This window comes from Tachypleus tridentatus, chromosome 8 (assembly GCF_004210375.1).
Source record: "Tachypleus tridentatus isolate NWPU-2018 chromosome 8, ASM421037v1, whole genome shotgun sequence".
Classification (NCBI taxonomy): Eukaryota; Metazoa; Arthropoda; class Merostomata; order Xiphosura; family Limulidae; genus Tachypleus; species Tachypleus tridentatus.
In genome coordinates this window covers 105,381,344-105,407,603 of record NC_134832.1, presented here as the reverse complement: position 1 = coordinate 105,407,603, position 26,260 = coordinate 105,381,344, and the positions used below count along the sequence as shown (strand labels likewise).

Sequence of the window (26,260 nt, the reverse complement as noted above, 5' to 3'; positions counted from 1 at the left end):
CGTTATAATGTTACGGTCAATCCCACTATTCGTTGGTAAAAGAGTAGCCCAAGAGTTGGCGATGTGTGGTGATGACAAGCTGTCTTCCCTCTAGTTTTACACTGCTAAATTAGGGACAGCTAGCGCAGATAACCCTCGTTTAGCTTTGCGCGAAATTAAAAAAAAAAAGACAAATTGAAACCACTTGTTTTGCTACAAATAATATTGGGAATAATACACGAATTTAGAATCTTGGTCACATGTCTCTTAGTGGCCCAGCGGTAATAGTGAAGGCTTATTATGCTAAAAATCAAATTTCAATACCGGTAATGAGCACCAGTTATGTATATTTTTCCTTATCAACAGAACAAAGGAACAAAACCTTGGCCATTTAAATTAACATTTTTCGAACTAACTAAAGTTTATTATCAACAGTGTGTTGATATTTTTGTGCATTTTCTATACGTTCAATGCAAAACTATAGATGAGGACCTTTGTACAATGGACATCAACTGTCTGTTATGGAGACACAAGTGTAGAGGACGACGCTTTGAAAGTTTTCCGTCTTTTGTCTTCTATCAAAGATTATAGATGAGAAAGATTATTATTTTCTTATTTCTTAAAGAAAACGTATTACATTTTTGATAATAAGATATATATGTATATTCCAGGGTTGTGTGCTTAGTGCGGAGATATTTTAAATGAAGACTTGAGATGTGTATTAGAGATCAATATGTATTTAAGGCAGTTAGAAGTTGTGATATTACAGCGTTGTTTGTCACAGTTGAGCTAGACTTAAATGTATCTAAATTATTTCAGAAATCTTCAGCAACTTTAACAAAACGCATTTCTCTGAAAATGGAGAGTACATTTTGTTTCGTACGTTTATATAAAAATTTAGAAATAATGCTGTATTTTGTGAATGATTATGTTTTTATTTATTACGACTGTAATGTTTATCAATTATTTATCTGGTGTATGGCAAATTTAGGAGAAGTCGACAGTGTAATGCTTTCAAGATAAACTTATGACTAGTGAATGTCACAGCTCTTTTGGCTGAACTGTTAATTCCACGAGCCTATTAAACGATTAAGAAATAAAACAAAACAGAGCGTAATATGTTGAACATTGGAGCCTTCAGTGTTCTTCGTTGAAGCAGAAAAATTTATATATAAGAGAATTTAGGACAGAAACAAGAGCTTCTAAGCCTCATCCAAATCAATTAGGATCTCATTGGCAAAGTGAAAAATATATGATTGCAAAAGAGAATCTCCCGACTAAAAATCCACTGGGATGAAGTTATGCATGTCTCTTGGTTATATTACTACTCGGAATCAATGGGTGTTTTCAATTGAGAGAGACTGTTGAAAAAAACAAATATCACTGCAGTCACATTTGACAACAGGTGTCTCCGATGAAGCTTTAATGGATTTTTTTGTGTTCCCTGGAGCTGCATGAACTTCGGAAGCTAACGTCCACTTACAGTGGATGGTTTGTGAAAAGTTTATTAAGAAATGTGATTTAAGATCGGCCTCGTTGGCCTTCGGAGAAACTTGTTATACAGTGGAACGTGTTCTGTCAGACAATAATGTTCTAATTACGGCCACCAAACTGAGTTGAATCTACGATGGAGGAAATAGTTCCGAATGTAGCATGGTTTCTAGAACATACTGTTGGTTAGGAATTCGTATTTCTTTCTATTTTAAAGGTAAAGCCTGTGAGCTTCGTGCTATAAAAGCATTGACTTGTTAAGACAATAACAGTAAAAAAACTAATCCATTATGGAATTTAAAGTGACAATAAAATCCTAAACTTTTATTATGCAATCTGAGATACAACAATAATTGCGAAGAAGATAACTTGTCAAAATCTGTTCCTCATTATTAAAACCGTTTTAATACGAAATACATCAGGAATGGTTTTACAAAACAAAAAATCTTTATGCGTTTATGACACTTATAGCATACGTAACTCTTACCCAACTCACGCGGAATTCTCTATTTCAAGGCATGTCTTTGATTTACATGTATATTGTAGTTTTATTACATTTCAGTGGCGTTATTCGCTGGAATTTCAACTGTTATTGGATAGCAAACACTGATATGAAAACTGCGAAAAGAAAAATAATCAAAATATATTTTACAAATTAAAACAAAAAATTGCTCTTGAGTAACTGTGGGTGTGTGTGTTCTAATGACATCTAGTACAGAATCTTTCTGTTGTTGTTTCCGTTCTAGACTATATAATGGTGGACTATTTGCGCTCTGTACATGGCAGGAAATCGAAACCTGGGTTTTAGCCTCGTAAGTCCATAAACTTATTGCTGACCCACTAAAGTGGAGTATAATTCATAATTAAGTTTCGCGATATATTATAAAATACGTGAAACTGAAACAAACATGGTTTTGTAAATTTGATTTACAAACATTTTTATATTATATATGCATCCAGTATTCTTACTGTTAATTTTTAAGGCTTGAATATTAGTTTGATTACAAAATATTATTGTCGCCAAGTAAATACAAGCATGTGTGTACAACAACATAAAACTTAAAAATGATTTAATCAAAATGACACCAGCATTAACTGAAATCTGGTTACATTTTTTGGCTTAAGTTTCTAGTTATAAGTATAACTACAAAAAGCCTTTTAAAATATTATCATCGACGCATTTTAAAAGATAATATTTATTATAAGACTTATCAGTGAGTTTCGCTTTCTTCGAAAACAAACAGTGTGTTTGTCATCTTTGGTGAAAACTGTATTAACCAAAAAACGCTGGCTGTTTACTATGGAGACAAATGTTTACGTATATTATTTTAAAATAATAATTCCTGTTGAACATTCAGTCCAGTTTGAAAAATGTTCCTGTTCTCACTATATTTCATTTCAGTTAAGAATATGTATTCTATGTTTAAGATAAAATCACCAAGGTTATCCGCCGTCGATTCTAATTTTGAACTACTGAGCAGCAGTTAGTCAATAGTACCCTACCACCTATTATATTCACGCTAAAGGGTTGACTGTTACTTTTATAATGCGTCTACAGCTTGAAATATGAAACGTGTTGTGATATCGCAAGAACTGCAACCTGGACCACAAGTTTCGGAGTATGTAGCTCTACCACAGCCCCTTTCTCTCCTATCAGTAAGTCTGAAGGCTTATAACCCTGAAGGGTACAGCAGAGAGAGCTCATTGTGAAGCTTTGTGCTTAATAACAAATACATACAAAAACTTATTACAGGGCCAATTCACGCGTTATTATAGTTAAGCAAACAAATCGACCAAAAATTTCCGAAGATATAGTAACTGAAGGCTAATCTGATTTACAACTTTGTAGCCAATACGCATGTATTTGAATAATGAAAATACTGATTAAAGTTATTAGAATTTTTGAAAAATAGCTACAAACACGAAAACAAACAAAAAATGTTGGCAGAATAGTTATTTGTGTATATTTGTAGACATTTTGCTAAGTGAACAAATTCTAGTAACAGTGATACTGAAATTCCTTATCTTAGAATTAGTAACGAAAATATGTGTGAGAATGTTCACATGCCAAGATTGCACTTTTATATTTGTGATGTATCCGACAGATGGCGCGTTATTTTTTTTTTTTTTTTTCCAATACAATTAAATAGGTATCTGATCGTGACATCCATACGTATTAAAGTAACTTGAATAAATTCAGCGAAAGAAGAAAGGGGAAAAACTACCATAAAGAAAATACGTGCTGCGTTTTATATAACTATTGAATCACGCAGAAACTTTGCATTTAAATAAGTATATCTGGGAAACTGATTTAACAAAGCCTTGCCCTGACAAATAGCTGTATTATTTGAAAGTCACAGTTAGCTTTAAAACGTAGGTCAGGTGGTTTAGACATCGCACAAACTGATGCTAACTCACGTGGAAGCAAAGCAGCTCACACTTTTAGCCACGTCTTTACGTCAGAGGCGGGAGCGAGTTGCTGCCAATTGACACCATCAAGGTATGGTGATATTTCCATTTCAGGGTTTATGGACACACATAATGGACAATATCGTCTAGCGGTTCTCGCAACGACTTCTAAACTAAATCACTCAATAATAAAAACTTGTGTACCGTTCACGTATTCTTGTAGGTGGCTGTGACAGGTGTATATCGTTTCTTGTGATTAATGGTTGAGTTTTCCAGTACATTATATATTGTCTCCATGAAATCATCATAATAGAAGGAGAGATTGTTTATAACTTGGCATTGAGGTTTTGTATAGTTTTCCATATATCTTCTTTCTCTCTCTCTCTCTCAAACTTCAAGCTATTGAAATGAAAACACAACGATTTCTTTACAGTTTAATCAAACCAAACAAACTGCTATAAGAGGTGTATCAGTGTTACTTGTAATTAAAAGGATAAATAAAACGTTTTAAATATTTTTTGAGTATGGAAAAAAGAGGAATGTTAAAACAGTATATTGACTTTTTAGTTTGTGCACACATTCGGTTGTTATTGTTTGCCCAATTTCCCACAAAGCTACTGCAAAACTTTATGCACTATCCATCCCTAATTTTGAAGTGATAGGATAGAAGGAACGCGACTTATGAACACTACCCTCCGCCAACTCGTGGGCTACTCTTATCGAATAATGAAAGTTTACTGTCGCACACACAACTCCAAAGTGCATAGCGAGCTTTTTTCTTAGCGGTAACAGGACACGAGCCACAGATCCACAGGCCAGCACACTAATCGACGAGTTGCATTCTGCTCAAATATATAACACCACTTTATGTAAAGTGAATAAAAAACACGAATACAGGACAAACTAAAGGTGAGTTTCTTTGGAATTTCGCGAAACGCTACACGAGGGCTATATGCGTTAGCTGTTCCTAATTTAGTAAATTTTATCAAATCATCGTAAAGACAATAAATAACACACACACACACATTTTGTTTGATTTGCTACTAGGTTATACTTCTGCGGAAGTATCTCATCACTTTCACAGAACTAACATATTCCCTACTTGGGGTTACCTTTAAATTAAACACAGAAACTGTTCCAGAACTGTGTATTGAGTACCACCCCCACTCCGGTGGATCAGTAACAAATTCAAAGACTTATAACAATAAAAATTGAGTTTCAATGTTACAATTCATAGTGCAGCATTAAAAACACCGTACTTTTTACATAAAGAACAAAAGGCATAAGCCCACCTATGTTGTCATCAAAACGAGAAAGCCTAAACTGAAGAATAGTGAGATTAGCCACCAAAGTATAGTCTGAAATATTTGATTCATATGTGCTGGTCAATAGGCTGCAGTAACTGTGCAGTTTTGAATCAATATTTATAAACCACTTAAGCACAAAGTTGAAAAGAATACATTTGCAAGTTCATACGATGCAGATGAACATTTTGTGAGACACAAGCCGAAAGTGCAAACTGTTGAATAACAATATTTATAAGGCCAGGCATAGCCAGGTGGTTAAGGCACTCGACTCGTAATCTGAGGGTCGTGGGTTCGAATCCCGTCACACCAAACATGCTCGTCTTTTCAGCCGTAGGGGCGTTATAATATTACGGTCAGTCCCACTCTTCGTTGGTAAAAGAGTAGCCCAAAAGTTGGCGGTGGGTGGTGCCTTCCATCTAGTCTTACACTGCTAAATTAGAGACGGTTAGCGCAGATAATTCTTGTGTAGCTTTGCGCAAATTTCAAAAACAAACAAAGAAGCTACTTTGCACGAAATTAAGCAAAAAAGATATCAAAAAGCATAGGGTAAATATTTTACGGCAATTTACACTGCATGCTCTTGTCATTAAGTTAAAAGCTATGAAGAATTTTTAGCGTTGTAAGTCCATAAACTCACCGCTTATCCATGGAAGAATAGTTTAAAAGAACTAAAATAAACCTAATAATAATAAACTAAAACAAACCTAACAATATTAAAGTTTCGTACTAGGTTTGTTTTATGACTTTTTTTCTAAATTTTAAGTGAATTACAGGCGTGATGTTTTTATAATGAAAAATAAAATCAGGATTCAAAGTTATAAATATATAGAAATAACCAAACAATTACCTATAAGTTTATCACAGGTTTGCTTCTATAGATGATTTGTAGTTGGTTGAGTTAAACGTTGTCATAATTGTAGAATCACGTGATAAACAAAAAAAAAAACAGTATTGTATTTTCAATCTCAATCACTCCTAATGCGATACATGAACGAAATGGCCAATTTAGAGATTTCCAAGACTCAGGCTCAGCCACCTATAATTTAAAACTGCTCACCAGAAGGACGCCACCTATTAGCATTATTCCCTTGTAGCAGGATTAATTGTGGTACAGACATTGTTCAGTGATATATTGCAGATCACAATTTGGATTAGCCACATCTGGATGCTAAACAAAATGTAAATTGCTTAAGAGGAAATTAGTCCTAATCTGTTGGCTGTAGTCCAGAATCTTAAGTTAGGTCAAATTTACGTTAACTATCAACACTAAACGAGCAGTTTGTTTTTAAATGCAAAGCTACACAATGAGCTAGGTTTTTTGTGTCTCTGAGTCTAACGTTATAATCCCTCCAACTTATCGCTATATCGTCTGGAGACAACATTAAGAGAATAACTAGTATAAAAATAAAAACTAAGATGGTTATATTAAAGACAAACATTTTTATGGTCCATTGTTATAGATAACAATGATGATCAAATACTGTGTTGGAGTATTATCTTCATTTCACAACTGTAAATCTCCAGGGGCTCAACGACAAGTTTGAAGGCTTACAACACTAAAAACAGGTTTCGATATCCGTGGTTAGCACAATGTTGATAACCCATTTCGTATCTTTGCACTTAACGTCCAGTCAGTATACCTATCATATGAATAGGAGTATTTACGTAATTCGTGTTAACTTTGAGAGTGCAGGTGGACAAATTTGATAACCATTATCAGATTTCCAGGCATCTGATCAAAACAGCTATTAGTTTGAGTAAAGAATTTTCAGACTATGATGATTTCGTAAAACTAATTTAAAACTCCACGAAACTGATTATATAAGATTCTACAAAAGAAGTAGTAATGTTAGATCTGTAAAAGTGTACAGAAGCCGATGTGATAATAAATGATAAATTCTTAATAATAATAATTTTAACTTTGAATTTGCAACATCTGGTTATTTAGTATGCATACATGGTGATAAAACAAACATACTAAATCGACATGATCTGAACAACAACAGCCAATCAGCATAAACAGCAGTGCATTCCGCTTATAAGTTGTATATATACACTTATACTGTTGTATTTACTTCTCTGTTTCTACCCATAGAAAATACATTAAACATACGACAATGTATCAATAAACAAGTGGAAAGTACGACTTGCCAATTTCTTTGAAAGGTTCTAGACGTTGCAGCAATGTTAGGACTTTCACTGAATATGATAAAAGAAATATAAATTAGAGACTATGTTTAACCTAATGCTAGGTTAATCAAAATAACAAGTAATTATTAAGCTAGCAATAACATGTTATCTTAATTTAGTAAATGTTAACATAAGTGGATAATGATAACTGTTCAACTGCTTTATCTGTGCAAATAAAATACAGATTTTAAAATTTTTTGTACTTTGAAATCAACATACCTTAAATCATAAAGATTAAACTTTTTTTTTAATTTCACTTTATAGATGGATCTAGGCAATACTTTATATTTAACATAGCTTAATACGAATGGTGACATAATAACAAATAGCTCTACAATGTAGTTTTAATTTAAAAAAGGTTCTGCTGTAAGAATGCTATGTTTAAAACAAGCCATTCTTATTTGATTACTTTTCATAATCCACCTAATGTACAGAACCGATGGTTTCCCAGCGCTCACTTTAACAATCCAGTTGGTGCTGCGTCTGAAAAATTGAACAGTAAGTTTTCATTTGAAATGTTATGAACACCCATTTCGTTCTCCAGCTTTTGAGATATGCAGTATTTTAACGGATATGTTGAGGAATTATCCTGAGCACAGCTGAGTTGTGTCATTTTTCTAAAAAGAGATCCTTTTTTATTATATTGCCTACTATTGCTTGGAGCACTTGGATGCTTTTGCCAGTGGCCGTTTTATTTGTGGATTTCCACCTGTTATAAGATACCACACGTTGCTTACCACAATCAGTGTACAACTTGTTGTAGGTCTCTTTCTGGATGGTCCAGTTGCCCTGTATTTCTTTGTTTTCCAGTGCTATTAAGTATAAGAGATGTTCTAGTCTTGAAAATTGTAAATCCAAGATCTGGATGTATGAATATTTTGCATCGAATATAGTTATTACATGTACTATACAAAAGCGTTCAAATTTTAGTGGCATTACACTAGCAATGAAACGACAAACAGTGAAAATATGTAGTCCTGAAATATGCCATTCAAAAGCAATAAATTATCAGTGGTAGGGAACATTAAAAAATGTCAAGATGTAGTTTTGATGTATTCCGTTCCACAGCAGCTTTATATTTGATGTGCTTGTCACATAACTTCTATTTACATATTCAAATAACATACAATGTACTCAGGCCTCATTCTAACATATTTTTTTTTGCCTTACGTTTATCACATAAATCTTAGAAAATGTATATTTTCAAAGAAAAGTTTATGCAATGTGTTGGATAGTTTCGTAATTGAGTCAACATTCTCACAGACAATCTAATATTGATTTTCAACCTTAACAGCTCAGATGAGCTCGAAATGATGTTTCCCAAATTAGACATAAAGTAGGAGTGATCCATGTAAATCTGTCTAGAATTCCCAAGTGGTTCAGCGGTAAGTCTGAAAGCTGATAAAGCTGAAAATCTGATTTCGATCCCAGAGGTAAACAAAACGCAGTTAGCTCACTGTGTAGTTCTGTGCTTTACAACTAACAAACAAATAAAGCCATTCGAGATATCCACTTGTTGCTTTTTCTAAGTTTATTGTAAATGTCTTGGTTTAAACCAAGAAGCATTCAGAAGTACATTACTGACCAAATAGCGACACTTCAAGTGTTTATAGCTCATGTTTCTAGGAAGTTGAGGAACACGTGCTATTTGTTCAATGTATACTTCATGAATCTTATTCATAATTGTAATCAATGACGCAAGTGCTTCCTTTCAAGTATTTATAAATCATGTTAAAAACAACGTTTTAAACAATACTTATAAGTTAACACGAAGGGGTAAATGAAATATTAAAATAATTAATAAAATTTTAAAAATATTAATATAGTATCAAGAACTTTTATGTCTATTGTATCCCAGCCGACCAAAATAGCCTTAATATTGAACAAAAGGCCTAGTTGGCACTAAATAACTAAGATATGGTGTCGTTGACATATTCAGATAAACGTGTCCTTCTTTTTACCTTGCTTAGAAATTATTGTGGAATATATATTTAATAAAATTTAACAGAAAGTGAGTTAAAGAAATGATGTTTAATGTTGTTAAACACAAAGCTATAAAATGAGATACTTATGTTCCGTACACCACTGGTATCGAAACGCGAATTTTATCGTTAGAAAACCCCACCTTTACCACTGAACCACCGGATAGAGAGGAGGAGTCACCGTTATTAGAGTTTATAGTTTGTATAGATGTAGATTACAACCATAAAACGATGATAAAAACAAAGATTAAAGGTTACTACAAAGCAATATCACAAAGCCAAGGTCATAAAGTTATGGGAAACTAATTATTTGTGGTTACAAAAAAGTTACTGAGAAATTTGTGGCGGGCACAAAATTAAATGGCGGTTTGTGAACATCGCACTTACAAATTACAAATATTGAATAATTATATTTTTGGCCAGGGCTATTCTACCAATTTCAAAACGCATGCATAAATTTGTTTGCTTCCGATATTCTTACAAAAATAGATAATGGCTATTTTGTATTGATAGAGTAGAAAAAATTGTAGTTATTTATTAGTACCTATCACCATCTCTTGGGATATTTTAATTAAATAGTGGGAATTTACCGTTACTATTAATATATCAATGACCCTAAGATACCGATCGCCATTCGGTGGAAACAGGACGCAAACATAGGACCATTGGATTCACGATCCAGAAAGAACACAAACGTTGCAATAATCAAGTGTATAACGATAAATTACCATTCTTCACATGGTAGTGTAATTCTTCTTTATATCTTGTAAACCTTATGTTATCCTGTTTACTAATCAAATAACTGAACATTTTTGCTCACTACGTTTGAAGTAAAACAAATGTCATTTACTTATCGTTTTTAATAATTAGGTCTGGATTCCTCAAAACATTCATCAACCTGACTTTTTTCATGATAATGTATAAACACATTAGCCGATACTGGTGTTAATCTATATTCTATAGCAACTTCATTTGTCTATTCACGTAACTGTTGTCATGACTCACGATTGTGGTTCTCAGTACAGATTCCAAGGAATTGCACAAAACCGTAATAGGACATCCGAGCAAATAAAACACTTAAACAGTAAATATTCAGTTCAAGCAACACGTCAAAATCTTCACTATTGACTAAGGCTGTATACCTAGAAAGATGAAAAAAATATCTTTAGTTAAACTTAAAAGGAAAAGAAAATTGTCTTAAAATGGCCTCTTCTTATTATTACTATTTGCTTGCCAGCCTACAATAACAGCAGCTTGGTATATTGCACACTAACCTTTTATAGAATACTAAATAAGGTGCTACGAATGTTTTAAAGGTATTCAAAAGTCTTTTTTTTTTTTTCTCTATTTTACGTAACGTAGAAAAACATCACAATTTTAGTGAAACGACGTTATCATTATCCCTTAAAGTTAGCTTTTTTACAAACATGTGGCTTTAAAAATCTTAAGTACAGAATGAAACAGAAATTACCAGCTAATAACAGATAGACGTTGGATGAGTGTAATGCATAGATGCTTAATACTCCATACATTATACAATCGTAGTGTTTACGGAGTCAACAACAATATTATGTATGAAGTGAAAGAGTGAAAAAAGCACATGATATTAAGTTTTATTAAATACATTCGTAAAATAATTATTTTAAAAGACACAAAGGTTCTATTTAAAGTGATGTTTCAGACGGATGTGTTTTATTTGAAAAGACTGCTTTTCTACTGGTAAAATTTATATGCACTTAGTAGGCGTTACGTTTTGACCTAGGCCTATATTTGTCCATTGCTATTATTATATATATAGAGAGAGGATTTAATTACACTGAATCTATAAATGCTTACTATATTATTAAATAAGTCTATGCGAAAATTTCCAGTTGCAACTTAACAATTTATATCTCGAATTAATGTGATGAAATAATCAGTAACTACAGTAAATCACCAAGAACTATATCAGCTAGGTACTAGTTATTGTTATTGGCATTAAAATATAGAAAATTTGCTACCATTTCAAGTAATCCTCTGCCTACAGTTGAACATAAAAAAGCCAACAAACAAATGAATACAAAATTGAAAATTTAAAACCTGCAAGCTCCACATCACTTAAAGAGCATGTTAAAAGATTAAAGATGACCCGAAGAGCGCAATATGTAAACGAATCAATATTAGTAATTTTCAAATTAATTAAACATGCTTACTATATCTATTTTTATTATTTTGTTTTGTTATTAGTTTGTTAAACATTTATTATTTGTCTTAGTATTATTTCTTTTAAACTCCCAAAGCTATCAGTATACTGTTTACTAAGCAGTCCTGACTGTTACACTTATCAGTGGCACAACGGCATACCTTTGGACTACCAACGAGGTTTCGATACTCGATGTGGACAGGACACGACCATGTAGCTTTGTGATTAATTGCAAATAAAACTCAACTCTTATATTTTTATTTTATTTCATACTACAATACTTGTATTTGCGTACACTGTTTTACGTCTACAACCTGGATATTTCCATATTTCCAAGATGGAGATATCTCTTGTACTTAACGACGTTGAGAAACAAAAAAATATGGATAAACTTGAAGTACTAGGACCATCCAGACGGAGGCCTGCAATAAGTCATACACCATTCTTGGTGTACAAGGTGCAACATATTGTAACAGACAAGAATTCACAAACAAATAGTCAGTGACAAAAGTCATATACGTGTTCTATGCAGCATAATCAAGAATAAAATTTGCCTGAAAAAAAAACAAACAACACAAATCATATCAACATAAGTGGTTTTCTGTCTAATGATCATGTACTTCAAGCAACTGAAGAACAAAACGTGTTGTCTCATATGAACACATAATGGTCAAGTCACCAGATGAAGCACCTAAAGATTTCTTAGTAATCGCACCATTGAAATGAGCACTGATAAACCATCGACTTCAAAAACTAAATGGATCAAGAAAGCTGGAGTGAAATCTTTTGAGCACAACAGCTTTACAACAGAGCCTTTTGCCGTGAAAATTATTCTGTAGTGTTATTCTAAAAATACATGGTTGTAAGATCATGACCAGAAGACTGACATGCACTGTAACAGTGTGGTAAGAATCCAAAATAGTTTTCATATAACATACTTAAGCTATTTCTTAACCTCTCAGTTTCCAAACTAACAAGCCTTGCAAATGTTGGTGAGATAAATCGTAAAGTACACACCTTGACAAACTTTCCACAAACCCACCATTTTCTGTAGACGTCAACATTTAATTCCACAGAAGTCCTTGAGAGTTACATTAGGTAACTTGGCAGATCTTTGGTCATATCAGATTGCTTTGATTCCAATTTCTTTCGCCATCTTTTCTATGTTTGTTTGTTGTTAAACACAAAGCTACTCCAGAGCTATCTGTTCTTTGCTCACCTGGTTTCTAGTGTTATAAGTCTGCAGACCGACTGACGTCCCATGGAAGGCACTTATTTTATGAAGTTGTCCACGAATTTTGAGGCATGAAGAGAAAGTTGTGAATTTTGGTGTCTAACCTTTTGTCAACTGAAAATTATTGTTTATTACGTTGTTAAAGTTTCAAGGTGATAAATCCAGCACCGCTGAAATTTTGTTTTTAGCTGAAAGACCTCTTTTATCTAATAACAGCTATATCCTTTAGTTGTACAAAATATATGAAATTATATATCAAAAAGAGCTATGACAGACAGTGTGTATTCTACATTACTATTTGATGGTTAGGAAGTATCACTAAGTCAACAACTAAACATTCACTATGATGTTGTGACTCGTTTGCAGTGTCGAGTCAATGTATTACTTAAAATATTTTTTGAAAGTGTGATTAAATTTACGTATATGAATTTAGTATTGGTTTATTTAGCTGAGTGTGTACATTTTATTTTTCTTTCAGTAGAATAATACTGTTTCCTTATATTTAGATATATACTGAAGGTACCTTATACTTAGGCAAGCGATGTACATTTTACTTATTTGGTTAATTTATTTTCTCTTAATTTTTCTTGATATTTCAAGTTTTAGTTGCAAATTCTTCAATTTTTTTTCTCAATCTTATGTTTTTATTTTACATTTGGCTCCGTTGGACACTTTTATAGAACTATTTTAATTATATTGTTATCAGTTTGTTTGATGTTTAGTTCAAAACTACAGAATAGGTTATCTTTGCTCTCTCCACTAAAAGTATCGAAAATAGATTTATCATATTATAATTCTACAGTTTTTTTGAGTCGCTGTGAGATATGCCAGTTTATAAATGAAGTTTTTATTTTTATGTTAGACTATATTACTAACTTTTTGTTCCTTCAGTCTTGAGGTGTTTTTTTAATATTTCTTTTACGTTTCTTTTCCTTTCACCAGTAGTTTCATCCATTAGCCAAATCCCAGAACTTCGAGTTTCAAGACTCTAACCGTGGTCTTCTGGGGAACCACAGCTAATATCATGACACGAAGAGTTTTCCTGTAATTCAGCTGATGAGTAATACTCCCTGCTACATTTTATTAATGAAAGGGGAATCCTTACTAGATTTTACACAGTTCTTGCAGGTATCTACTACACACTTGATAAACTGTATATACACAACACATGTTTACAACCCAATCTCTCTCAAACGAAGCGTTATCGCAGAAGCCCGTACGCTAGCAGGAGGGTAGCGTAATGTGAGTAGGTGAAGACTGAGAGATCTTTGAACCGTTTTCAATGTTCAACAAACACAGGATAACAGATGAACCTGAGATAAGCTCAACGTCATTTAATCTATTGTTTCTCTCAGACGTTGTTGAATCAAAGGGCTACCGTAGTAGTCGGAACTTTATAGAAGTTTCCAGTGTTAGAGTGTGGCTTCTCCACTTAATACACTGTCGATGGATCAAACATTATCTATTCTCTCTTATTGGATCTATATTAACCAAATAATTGTCTCTGACCTTGACGGACATTCTCTTTTGAAACGAAAGATGACGTGGTGCACATATATATATATTGTAATTAACATCTATGCACGACTGACTCTCATAACCAATCACAATTAAGTAAAATATGAGGGAATGTATATGTTAGACTCTAAAATCTTATATTACATGATTTTAGAATACTACAAAAGTTATTTGTATTTTCAGAACAATGCAATCACACGTGACTGCAAAACAGTGATTCTTGAGCAATTTACTTGTCGATTTCAAATGAAATGGACATCTAAATACTAGGCCAAAAATTATGATAAAGATACATATTTTTACATAACCGTTAAACAAACAGTTGGCAAACACATCTTTAGAACGATAAACTTGCCCAAAACAAGGGTTTTTTTTACAAACACATACTGCTAAACTTTTACACAGAGGTAAATAAAAACCATGCATTAACCAATGGAGTAAACTGTTTCATTAATAGTTACAGGTCTTATTTTTCCACATTTGAAAAATAACAGCAAAGGTTTTCTTGCTAATCGCATTTTGTACACATCTAGGAACCCTATGTTCATCTACATTTATAACTTGTATTGTATACATAAATATAATTTGTTTCATTAACAATGAGAAACCTTGTTTAATACACAGCTGTAAAACCTTCCTTATTTTTAGTTAGAAGTTTTGTTTCATATGCAGCCATCCAAATCTTGCTTTAGCAACACTTAGGAACTATTTTATACACAGATAATAAGTCTGTTTATTGTTGGTTAAAGACCTTGCTTTACACACAGCTAACGAAACTGCTTTATATTTGGTTAAAGACAAAAAACCTATTTAATAGACATCTACGTATGATAGGAACGCATTTTATAGACGTGTACATACAATTAGGAAAATATTTTATAGACATCTACATATAGCTATGAAACTACTTTATGAACGTCTAGAAACCATATTTTAATCCATAGCTGAAGATCCTTCATTACGTCCATCTTTAAACATTTTATTACATTGTTTTTCTTAAACAATTACAAAGCAGAATAACACTTTTACACACAGGCAGGTTCCTATAGAAACATATTTTACACACAGCCAGGTTTCTCGCTTTACCCACACTAGAGAAACAATATTTTACACACAGAGGTTTCTTGCTTTACCTACACTGGAGAAACAATGGTTTACACACAGCCAGGTTTATCGTTTTACCAACAATATAAAAACCGTGATTTACACATAGCCAGGTTTCCAGCTTTATATGTACTACAGAAATTATGATTTACACTCACATAGGGTTTCCTGTTTTATCTAAGCTAGAAAAACTATGATTTACACCCAAACAGGGTTTCCTGTTTTATCTAAGCTAGAGAAACTATGATTTACACCCAAACAGGGTTTCCTGTTTTATCTAAGCTAGAGAAACTATGATTTACACCTAAACAGGGTTTCCTGTTTTATCTAAGCTAGAGAAACTATGATTTACACCAAAACAGGGTTTCCTGTTTTATCTAACCTAGAGAAACTATGATTTACACCCAAACATGGTTTCCTGTTTTATCTAAGCTAGAGAAACTATGATTTACACCCAAACATGGTTTCCTGTTTTATCTAAGCTGGAGAAACTATAATTTAAATACAGCTAGATTTCCTGCTCTACATGCAGCTCGGAACTTGACACCTTATAAAAATTTATCTTACACATCCGCTAACTCTGAGTTTCACCTTAAACTACCAAGCGTACCTTGCTTTACACAAATTAGAACTATAGCTCAGGATTGCAAACAACCCGCTGATTCTGTGTTTTACACACAAGTAAAAGTTCAACTTTTTCACACCTAGGTATCCACTCTGATTTCTCCACATCTAAACAAATATTTTACCAAATTACTAAGAAATCTATTTTATACACTACTACAACTATGTCGTTCCCCGCTGGTGCAGCAGTAAGTCTTCGGATTTACAACGCTAAAATCAGCGGTTCGATTTCCCTCGGTGGACTCAGCACATAGCCTGATGTAGCTTTACTATAAGAAACACACACATACATACAAACATGCTTTATATATTTTCAAATTTAAAATCTTGTTTTACCCAACACCATAATAGATTTGATACGTAGTACAACCAGCTGTCTGATTTTAACTGTATGTTTTCTGTGGTTTCCTAACTGGTTCATTATTAGTTATGTAAACTCTAAAAATATTTAATAAGTGAAACTGCAAATCATTCACCTGGTGGTTCAACGTTTAGCTTTAGGGGCAGTAATGCTAAAATTTCGGGCTCAATCCCATGAGTGGACAAAGTTTAGTTAGTCAAAGATTTATACTTTTTCACACTAAATAGGGAAATAGAATAAAGTATTTATCCAAATTTCTAGACAATTTTGTAAAAGAAACGTTGTTCAATGTCAGATATCGTAAGCTTATCAGCATCTGAGATGTAATTGATCTGTAGCAGAAGTGGACTACCAACTGTATAAAAACGGATTTGTAGATATTTAGTTCAGGTTGGAGTTTAGTATATGCTTCTGTCTTATAATCAATACGTCTTTAGGTCTTGCTTCACTGTTACAGAGAGTAGCTGCCCCTCTATTTGTTATAACAGATATATATCTGCAGAGAACACCTGCTCCTTTTCTGAACGTGGTACAGCTCAGTAACTATTCTGTTATCCGACAGAGTCCTAATTTATTAATTTTATTATTCCGTACAGAGAATTAGTTCAGGAAATACAGCTCATTTTGTAGATCTACATTTAACAACAAAAAATAAATACTCCAAGATCAACTCATTATTCTGGAGTTTTTCTTCCTAAGTAATAACCATGCACCAGGACACTACGACACAATCTTTCATCTTCCATATAAAATATTGATTTAGTAGGAACTTGATCTATGGAGAACTATGTGAGAGAGTTCTTCTAAGTAGACTTCCCCATTATCTGCATATGCTGTCATACTTTAACAATACACTTTCTACAGATGACTATATTGTTAAAGTAACTACTTCTATATAGCACTCGTTCAGTGATAGTCACTTTCCGTTTCTTTACAGAGTGCTAATTAAATAAATAAGAGATTATTTGCTTCATTTCATCCACTACTCTAACCTACAGTTATTTCTCTATAATAATTATTATCTCCCCAAACACTAACTGAGTAACGTGTAATCAGTTCGTCAACTTTTGTAACTTTCCTCCTACAGTAGTATACACTACAATATATGAAAAGTTTTCCTCCCCATAGTATTTCTAAGTAACAATTCAGTACTGATCAGAGCACTTTATATTTCAGCAGTATGTCCCTTGGAGTTATAATTTACCATATTTTCCACGTTTACTGACATAGTTTGTACGATGTGACACAATCTGCAGTAATGAACTGACAGACTAGAGGAAATGGAAATATGCACTAGCATCCGTCAACAACTCTTGGATCATAATAATAGATAACGGTTTTTGACAGCAACTCTTGTAACGCATCTACATCCCCAAAATGCGAAGCGCGATTTTTTGCTACGGGACGCGAGCCATGGACCTTCAATTTAAGATGACCATTAACTCCCGCCAGACCTAGGATGTAAGAACGAACTCAACACTGTACCAGTTACTAATGCATTATATATGTTTTAAGCACATTTCTTCAACTTGCTTAAAACAGAAAAGAACGGTTGCATTCGATTTTTTTTAGTTGTTTGTTAGGTATACTGTCATAAAACACGTTTAAATTGCACAAGTGTTTCTACATAATTAGTTAGAGATATAGTAATATAGAATCATTATTATATTTAACGTTTCATTACTGGTCATTTCTATACGTAACATGGAGAAATAAAGTGTGTTAAATACGTTTATCGAACAATATACAGGTCATTGCAAAATGTCACAGAATACGCAAAGTATGTAGAACTGTCAAAAGTAGTATTTTATTATGTGCGATATATATTAGAAAAACCATGTGTTATTTTACCATTTTGACATATTAGAAAAAAGTCTTTATGTATATATATATATATAGTAAAAAATAATTATAGTAATTCTTTTATTCTAGCGTGCATTGAGTTTTAAGCAGAAGACCTCTAGTGGATGAACGGTAAGTTTACAAATTTACAACGCTATAATCTAAGGTTAAATTTCCTACTGTGAACAGGATGTACATGGCCCATTGTGGGGCTTTGCGATAAAAACAAGCTAACAAACTCGAACAGAAAACAAGACAAGAAAGGATACTGGATGTATTTGTTATCCAACACTAAGCTGATAAAAGAAGCAACTCTATAGGATAGAGGAGCATATAAAGTCCTTGTTATTAGTTTGTTTATCAGATATATTTCTGTGTGTCTGTGTGTGTTTATGTTTGTGTAATGTATGCGATTATAGTAGAAAACAAACGAAACTAGAGCAATAACCCTCACTGAAAAAGTGCTAATTTTATAAACTCTACGCAGATTTAAAATGGTAATCCCTCCCTCTGTGCGGGATTATTTTCAATCATGATTTAAAGCTTATACTTTTACACAATATCACGTCCTACCGGACGTCTGACTACAGCCTCTCACACTACACGTGTAAAGTTGTAGCTTGATGATTCAACTACGTGTCAGTTCTGTATTTCTCCGTACACTCCTTTGGTTGTCAAGGCGATGATGTATCGGGCCAATGATAGTTAGAAGCAGTGGAGAGTGTGACAAGACACGATACATCGTTTGACAAGGAAGGCGTGGTTGTCTTCGACAGCGTGATCTCAGCTGGTGTATATGAAACGCACGCGCTTGCTTGCAGTTCTGATTGGCTGGGTGTCAATTCGTTTACAGAGGTAACACTGCCGCTCCAAGTACAAAGTTGTGTACAAAGTGAGGCTTGTTGAAAGTTTAAACGTATCAAGGCGAGTTGACATTCAACAACCAAGATGAATCTCTCAACTCGTATGCACGACGGGGCTGTCACCCCCAGTAGTGCGGATCCCATGTATGGTCTTAGCCGAACCCCAAACACGATGGCTTCGGTCACTGTCGGGGCTATGAGTAGTTCGCCTCATACTGTGACCTCAGGAGCGGCGGTAATCATGAGACCTGCTGAAAGATACCAACGGACTCCGAAGTGTGCTCGTTGCAGGAACCACGGCGTAGTGTCGGCACTGAAGGGACACAAACGTTATTGCAGGTGGCGGGACTGTGGATGCGCCAAATGTACTTTAATTGCCGAACGGCAACGAGTCATGGCAGCCCAGGTAGCTCTCCGACGTCAGCAGGCCCAGGAAGAGAACGAGGCCCGTGAGTTGAGTATCCTCTATGGTTGTCACGATGGGCTCTTCGCTTTACATCGTGCCGGTTTGACCTTTTCTGCTGCTATGACTCAGCTTCTTAACAGCCAACAGGGCCGGAGTTCGACCTCCACTGATCAGTCTTCTGGAGGAGTGACCGCTGAGCCACGTGACCCAGGTATGTATAAAGTTGTGCTCGAGTTTGTAATAAGCGTGTACTATATAAAGATGTCCGTGACGACAAGAATCCCACTTAAAGTATAAATGTATCTCAGGAAGGCTGATATGAGTATTAACAGTTTTACTAATAAAGCGAAGAACAACGTTTCGACCGTCTTTGGTTATCTTCAGATTAACCTGTTAATACCCATACCAGCCGTCCTGAGATATATAAAAATATATGTTGGCTTGCTAAGACAGTAAAGCTAACTCATTGACCAGCTCAATAATAATAAAGTAAGTAGCTGAAGTAATACTACATAATTGTCTTTCAACATTCAACAGTAAATATACTGTGTGAAGAAATGGGCAATGCTTTGTTGTGTTTATAATGTTTCGTAACGTTGAAGGTACATAGATAAACCGTTTCAAGCTACTTCGTGACTGACAAAGAGGATAAAATCATAGATGTCTCAATATTTTCATTATTTTAAGGAAGAAGTTGGAGAAACGGATTTGAAAAAGAAATACTGAACAACTATCTAACAGACAGTTAGAAAGCCTCATAGTTTTCTTTCGAAATAAACAGATACAAATGTGAATACCTAAACGAGTCATCTACGCTAAACAATCAGATATACCTTGTTCGTAAGCTTCATTGACACATCTATATTCATAACCCAGACAGTATGTCGTGGTATCACACTTTCGAAGAAGAATGACGCGTATACTTCAAACACATATATTATATATATTATTTTTTTTTCATTTTTAATATCCGACCCAAAACATACTGTCGTTTGCAGGGTGAAGAATAGTTTATTTTTGTTTTAGACGAAATGGGTGACATAATTACTTGAAGGAAAATTTTTATCTATAATTAAATATGTTGATAATCGTTCAACATAGCTTCACACGAGGACAGGAGGTACAATTTGTTTAGAAAAGATGAACTGTGTTATACAGTTAGTTAAACATATCTTGTATGAACAACTGTTTCCATAAAGTTCTCAGGTTCACAGGTCCAGTCTGCAGTACTGCTTGCTATAAAGAATTCGTTCCAAATAACTTAACAGCTGCTTACAGAGTATAGAAAGAAATGTTTAAATTTTGCAAACGATAAATGAAAGTTCAGATTTTATTGATTAAGACTTTCAATTATAGCTCTATTTTAAATCCATAAAAGTAACGACATTCATTGGAACATTTTAAAATATTTTAGTTAGCAGTTATTGGGTAAACATCTACTACAAAGAAAAATGAACACACTCAAAATTCAACAATTTGAAATCCGACAAACAGTAGGCCTTAATAACTAGTAAATACTCATATGTATTTCCAAATATATTTCTCATATTCACATTTATTGTTCATTTCATTTACTGGTCGTTTTAGTTCATCAGTGTATAAGCTTATTTATGCAAATGATTGTTACCTTTAGCTACAGTAAAAAAATCAAGAGCCAATGGAAATGATGTAAAATCAACCTTCATCGCACAGTTTTGGCGCATTAGAATTAAATGTTTATTAAAATATTATATTTAATTGTCCAGAGGCAAAAATGATGGTAATCTGAGCAAAGGTAATTTCTAAAATAGCATATTTTACAGCATTACCAAGTCACAACTCTTCTCTAACATCAGACAAATAAACAGATAAAACAATATTCAGATTTTACTTCCGTTATTTCATTATTTATTTTTACTTTTTTTACGTTTTAGTAGAAAGTGTGGTGCCAGATCCGTAGTCAAATTATGCTCTTAAGACACTCAAGAACATCTCGACTCAAATGTTACGGGTCTGTTCTTTTCGTAAATTGTATATTATTCAGTGCCATTTGTGTAGGCAGTGTTTAGTAATTACTATAAGACTGACCCCCAACAAAAACAACAACAACAAAAAGATGGCATTTCTTTGATGTATAGGCCCTCACAAAGATTGGCCCAACAATAAATCAGTATTTTCAGTGCAACATTTAAATAAATAACGACTCGAGAATAAAATAATGTTTTCTTTTTAACATCTGTGGCCTCTCAGTAGCTCGGTGATAATTATGAAGGTTTATACTGTTAAAAACCGAGTTTCGATACCCGTGGTGGAAACAGCACAGATAGCTCATGGAGTGTAGCTCCATGCTTAAAAACAAATAAAACATCTGTGCATATATATAAATATAGTGATAGTAATACAAGTTTATTTTCAGTACAACAACTGCACATATATTGGCCTAAAAATAATATAATACTTTCAATGTAATATTTATATTAATATATATATATAATAATCCAATAATAAACAAGCACTTTCAAACCAACGGCCAATGAAAACATAGCAACACAGTACTTAGTCTTCAGCTCAACAGTCATTCAAAGATTGATAACACTAAATAGTGCAGTAATAAGTTAACAGAGGAGGCATAAAAAAGATTATGTTACATACATTAGTTCAATAAAGATTATCATAACAATAAGAATATCTGTGGTTTATCAGTTTGTTACACAAAGAATAAACAATAAGAACATCTTCAATTTGTTATAAAAAGATCCTCACAACAATAAGAATATCTGTGGTTTATTTGTTTATTCCACAGAGAATAAACAATAAGAACGTCTGTTCTTCAGTTTGCTAAACAAAGATTATCAAAACTGTAATAGTCATAAGTGCGTCAGTCAAAAGAAACTTAGCCCGAAAAAACCAACTTAGTTGTGTGAACTATCAAGAAAACAGGACTTTCGTTATGTCAGTTTCATAAAAATTAGCCTGACAATAAAAACAATTATCATATATTAGTCTTTCACGAAATAGAAACACATAATAGATCAAACAATGAAATGTAGGTTATAAATGGAGTAAATGAAGCTTTAGAAAAGACACTGTTTCAAGATAATGGACTTTCTGTGTTTTAATTAGTTTCTTTGTTTGGACTCCTGTGGTTCAGCGTTTAGCTTGAATTTTATAAAAGACTAGAATTGAGAGCTCGGTTACCGAGCAGGACACAGAGTTGATAGCTAGAGTTGCGCTAAAACAAACAGACAAAAACTATCACATCAAATTATATTTCTATTAATTTTCTGTTATAAACACGCTATTGTTTTCTTTCCTTTTCCATAATTGATAATGATTTAAACATTTTAATAATTGGATATTAAAAACTGAGAGCTCTTATAATTTTTAAACATTAACCTGAGATCGTTCACGCTTAGCAAATTTGTTAATTTGATTTTCAAATGAATCTATGTAATTTGGCAATACTTGTAACACATGAACCTGTGCAAATTGTCTTTAGCTATGTTGATTTTTGAGGCTAGTTTTATTAACACAAGTTTTTATTAGCTAACAATTACTTCATTTATTTTAAGATAAAGCTACATAATGGGCTATATGTGCTCTATCGAAAGCAGGTATCCAATTACAAAAGTTGGCAATGTGATTCCTGAAATTTACCGAGGAGCCACCAGAATAGACGCTGTTAGAAAATATCAATTTAAATAAGTAATAACATTGACCTGATGACTCTGATCTCGGTCGCTGATGTGATTCCTAAGCCAATCCAATGTTGACTTCCACTTCACTGTTCATATTCTTATGATGCTTATGATTGAAGCGTGAAACCGGAGATGAGCAATCTAATCTACGTTTGTGTTTTCAGGGAGAACTAGTTTAAAAAGAGTAATATATCTTTTTAGGCCTTGACTACTTGGAGTTTTTTACCTCCTTTAGCATAATTAAACATGTTAAGTAGCATACTTCTTATTCAAATTTATTTAACAACAAGGTAAATCTTTCCATCTTGCAAATTGAAATACATTAGTTTACTTTATATTATTACCATCTTGAAACTGTATTAAGTGTAGTTTATTTATTAGAACTCACAGTTAGAAGTAAAGGATACCACAACGACTTATACCGTATCCAGTTGGAAACTACGGGTATTGGAGTTCAGTCATAAAAAAACACATCGATGCCAATGGTAAAGAATGTCACTCTGACTTATATCATACCTAACTACGAACTACATATTTTATAGTTTAGTTTATAACAACTCATTGATACCAATGGAAGGTGATATCACGACGACTTACAGAGTATCCAACAAGAAACTACGTTATTTGCAGTTCAGCCATAACAGTCAAACGCAAACTAACGTGGCAGGGGTTTAGTTTAGAGAGAGAGAAATCATAAGAGTTCTCTCTCCAACTGGGGTGTTCAGGAACGTTGTGGTTCCTCTTCGTCCCCTTTCGTGGAAGTTAATTGGATTTAGTTTTTTTTTCCTTTAAATAATTTTTAGACTCTTTTTTTGGGTGAAGGAGGTCACTCTTAATGTTATCCATTACCGAGGCAAAGGCAGCATCGGAGAAAACGGCCAGGTCCCGTCCCGAAAGGCAGATGTCAAAGTAAATATGAACACGAACACAAACGACCCGAATCAGGGCCTGGTAATAAAGTTGCCTGGGCTGGGATCTGAAAATTCAATGCCTAAGTTTTTGCTGTGGGGGGGGGGGAACGGGAGTGCCCCCAGAAAAACCCACTTTCACAGGACAGTCGCCGAAAGCCCTAACAGTCTATCGTGGCCAATTACATTTATACCATAGTCTGTTGGAAACTGTATGAGTTTATACCATGGTCCAATACGCCCAGTCACCTTTTTTATTTTTAGGCATTTTTTTAGGATTTTATAGAGTCAAAAGTCAAACAACTCCTAAATATATGTTTTTGGTTTCTTTGTAGTCATATTTACAGCAATTAATATGACCTATAGTTATATAGGTATAAGATTAGGGTTTTTGGCAATTACTCCGTCGTATTTTGGCTAATTTGCATGTAGTTTGGTACAAAGATATTTATTTACAGGTCCCATAAACATACATAGAAAAATATGGGACACGCCAATTATTGGACTTTTAAGATCGGACAAAGGTTAAATAAACTTATAATTTTGGAGGATTTGTTTAATTAATTAGACATAATTCGACCAGTTTATTTGTGATTTAGTACGAAATACTATTTGCAGGTCCTAAACAGAGATATTGATACTTTTGAAAATTTTGTTTTTTGCTCAGGTTCTCAGTGAGGAAAACACAACATGGGTTTTGTTGTAAACTATTCATGCGTATGTCAATCAATTTACATGAGATTCGGTACAGAGACTCCTTCTTGCAGGTACCAAGAATTGATATAGAAAGTTTTCGATTTTTTCTGGCCACATTGGGATTCTGTGACGAAAACATGTTGTATTGGCCTCTTTTAATTCAATATAACTTTAATATTCGATTCATTGGATGCCTTTAAAAGTTGATATTAAATTTGAGCGTTACTATCATTGGACATACAAGCAAGGAGGTTGAAAATTGTATTCGTGCAATAATGAGTTTTACTATAGTTCATTTCGTGTTCGCGATAATATGTTTTGATATCGTTCATGGTGTGTCTAGAAATGTTAAATTGATCACTCTGGTCAATTTACCAAGCGAATTTTTAATGTTTTTTATTGTTTGTATCCCTCCACCGAATAAAAAAAGATAATGTTGTAGTCTTTTTATTTCTATTCCAAACTGGGAATAGCAATTACTTTGAAAAAAAAAACAACACGAAACTAAACATTCCTTGATGTTTTAAGTAATAGCTGATAGAAGAAAAAAATTATTTTCCTTTAAACGTTGTGATTTTATGATTCAGTTTTTGATAAAAATGTGAATTTTTTTTTAGTCGTTGTTGTTTTTTAATTTCGCACAAAGCTACTCGAGGGCTATCTGTGCTAGCCGTCCCTAATTTAGCAGTGTAAAACTAGAGGGAAGGCAGCTAGTCATCACCACCCACCGCCAACTCTTGGGCTACTCTTTTAACAACAAATAGTGGGATTGATCATTACATTATAACGCACACACGGCTGGAGTGCGACGCTCAGATTACAAGTCGCACGCCTTAACACGCCATGCCGGGCCTTTTTTTTAGTCAATATAATTAAAAACTGCTAAAAGTTACGGAGTTTACATATATTCATACATAAAAATATTTTACATTATTTTATTTTATATTTTATTTAAATATTTTATTTTTTTAAGTCATTGCTAAATCACCTAATGGTTTGAAAAGTTGATTTCAGTAAGAAACGGTGTAACATCCGTATATAAAACACATGATACTTTGATACCGTTTTACATTGCCTCGTGGATATCTGTCCCATCCCTTTGTTCAACACTCTCACATCTATTCTGGTACACTATCTGCAACTCCGATGGTCCGTCTATTTCAAAAAAACACACATCTTTGGTATCATTCTGATATATTTGTTTACTCTGGAATTTCGCGAAACGTTAGACAAGGGCTGTTTCCACTAGTCATCTTTAATTTGAAGTGAAAGACTAGAAGGAAGGCAGCAAGCAAATCAACACTACCCGCTGCGAACTGTTAGGTTATTCTTTACCAATGAATAGTGGGATTGACCGTAACCTTATAATACTCCTACTCCTAAAGGGAGATAATATTCTGAGAGGAGATTCGTATTTGAGATACACAGCTTATGGGTCAAGTGCCCTAAGCATCAGGCTATGTCAGGTCTAATTCAAGCTAGTAGTG

General features: G+C 33.6%; 1 protein-coding gene across 1 annotated transcript in view; it reads left to right on the top strand.

Annotated features, from left to right (window-relative positions):
* The first annotated feature begins 19,117 nt into the window (after window positions 1–19,117).
* LOC143223976 (doublesex- and mab-3-related transcription factor A2-like) overlaps window positions 19,118–26,260 on the top strand; it is a 34,546-nt gene continuing 27,403 nt past the window's right edge. Inside the window, exon 1 of the mRNA XM_076452444.1 lies at window positions 19,118–19,703. Coding sequence (XP_076308559.1) covers window positions 19,172–19,703 — 532 coding nt within the window. The 5' untranslated portion in view covers window positions 19,118–19,171. The remainder of the gene's footprint in view (window positions 19,704–26,260) is intronic.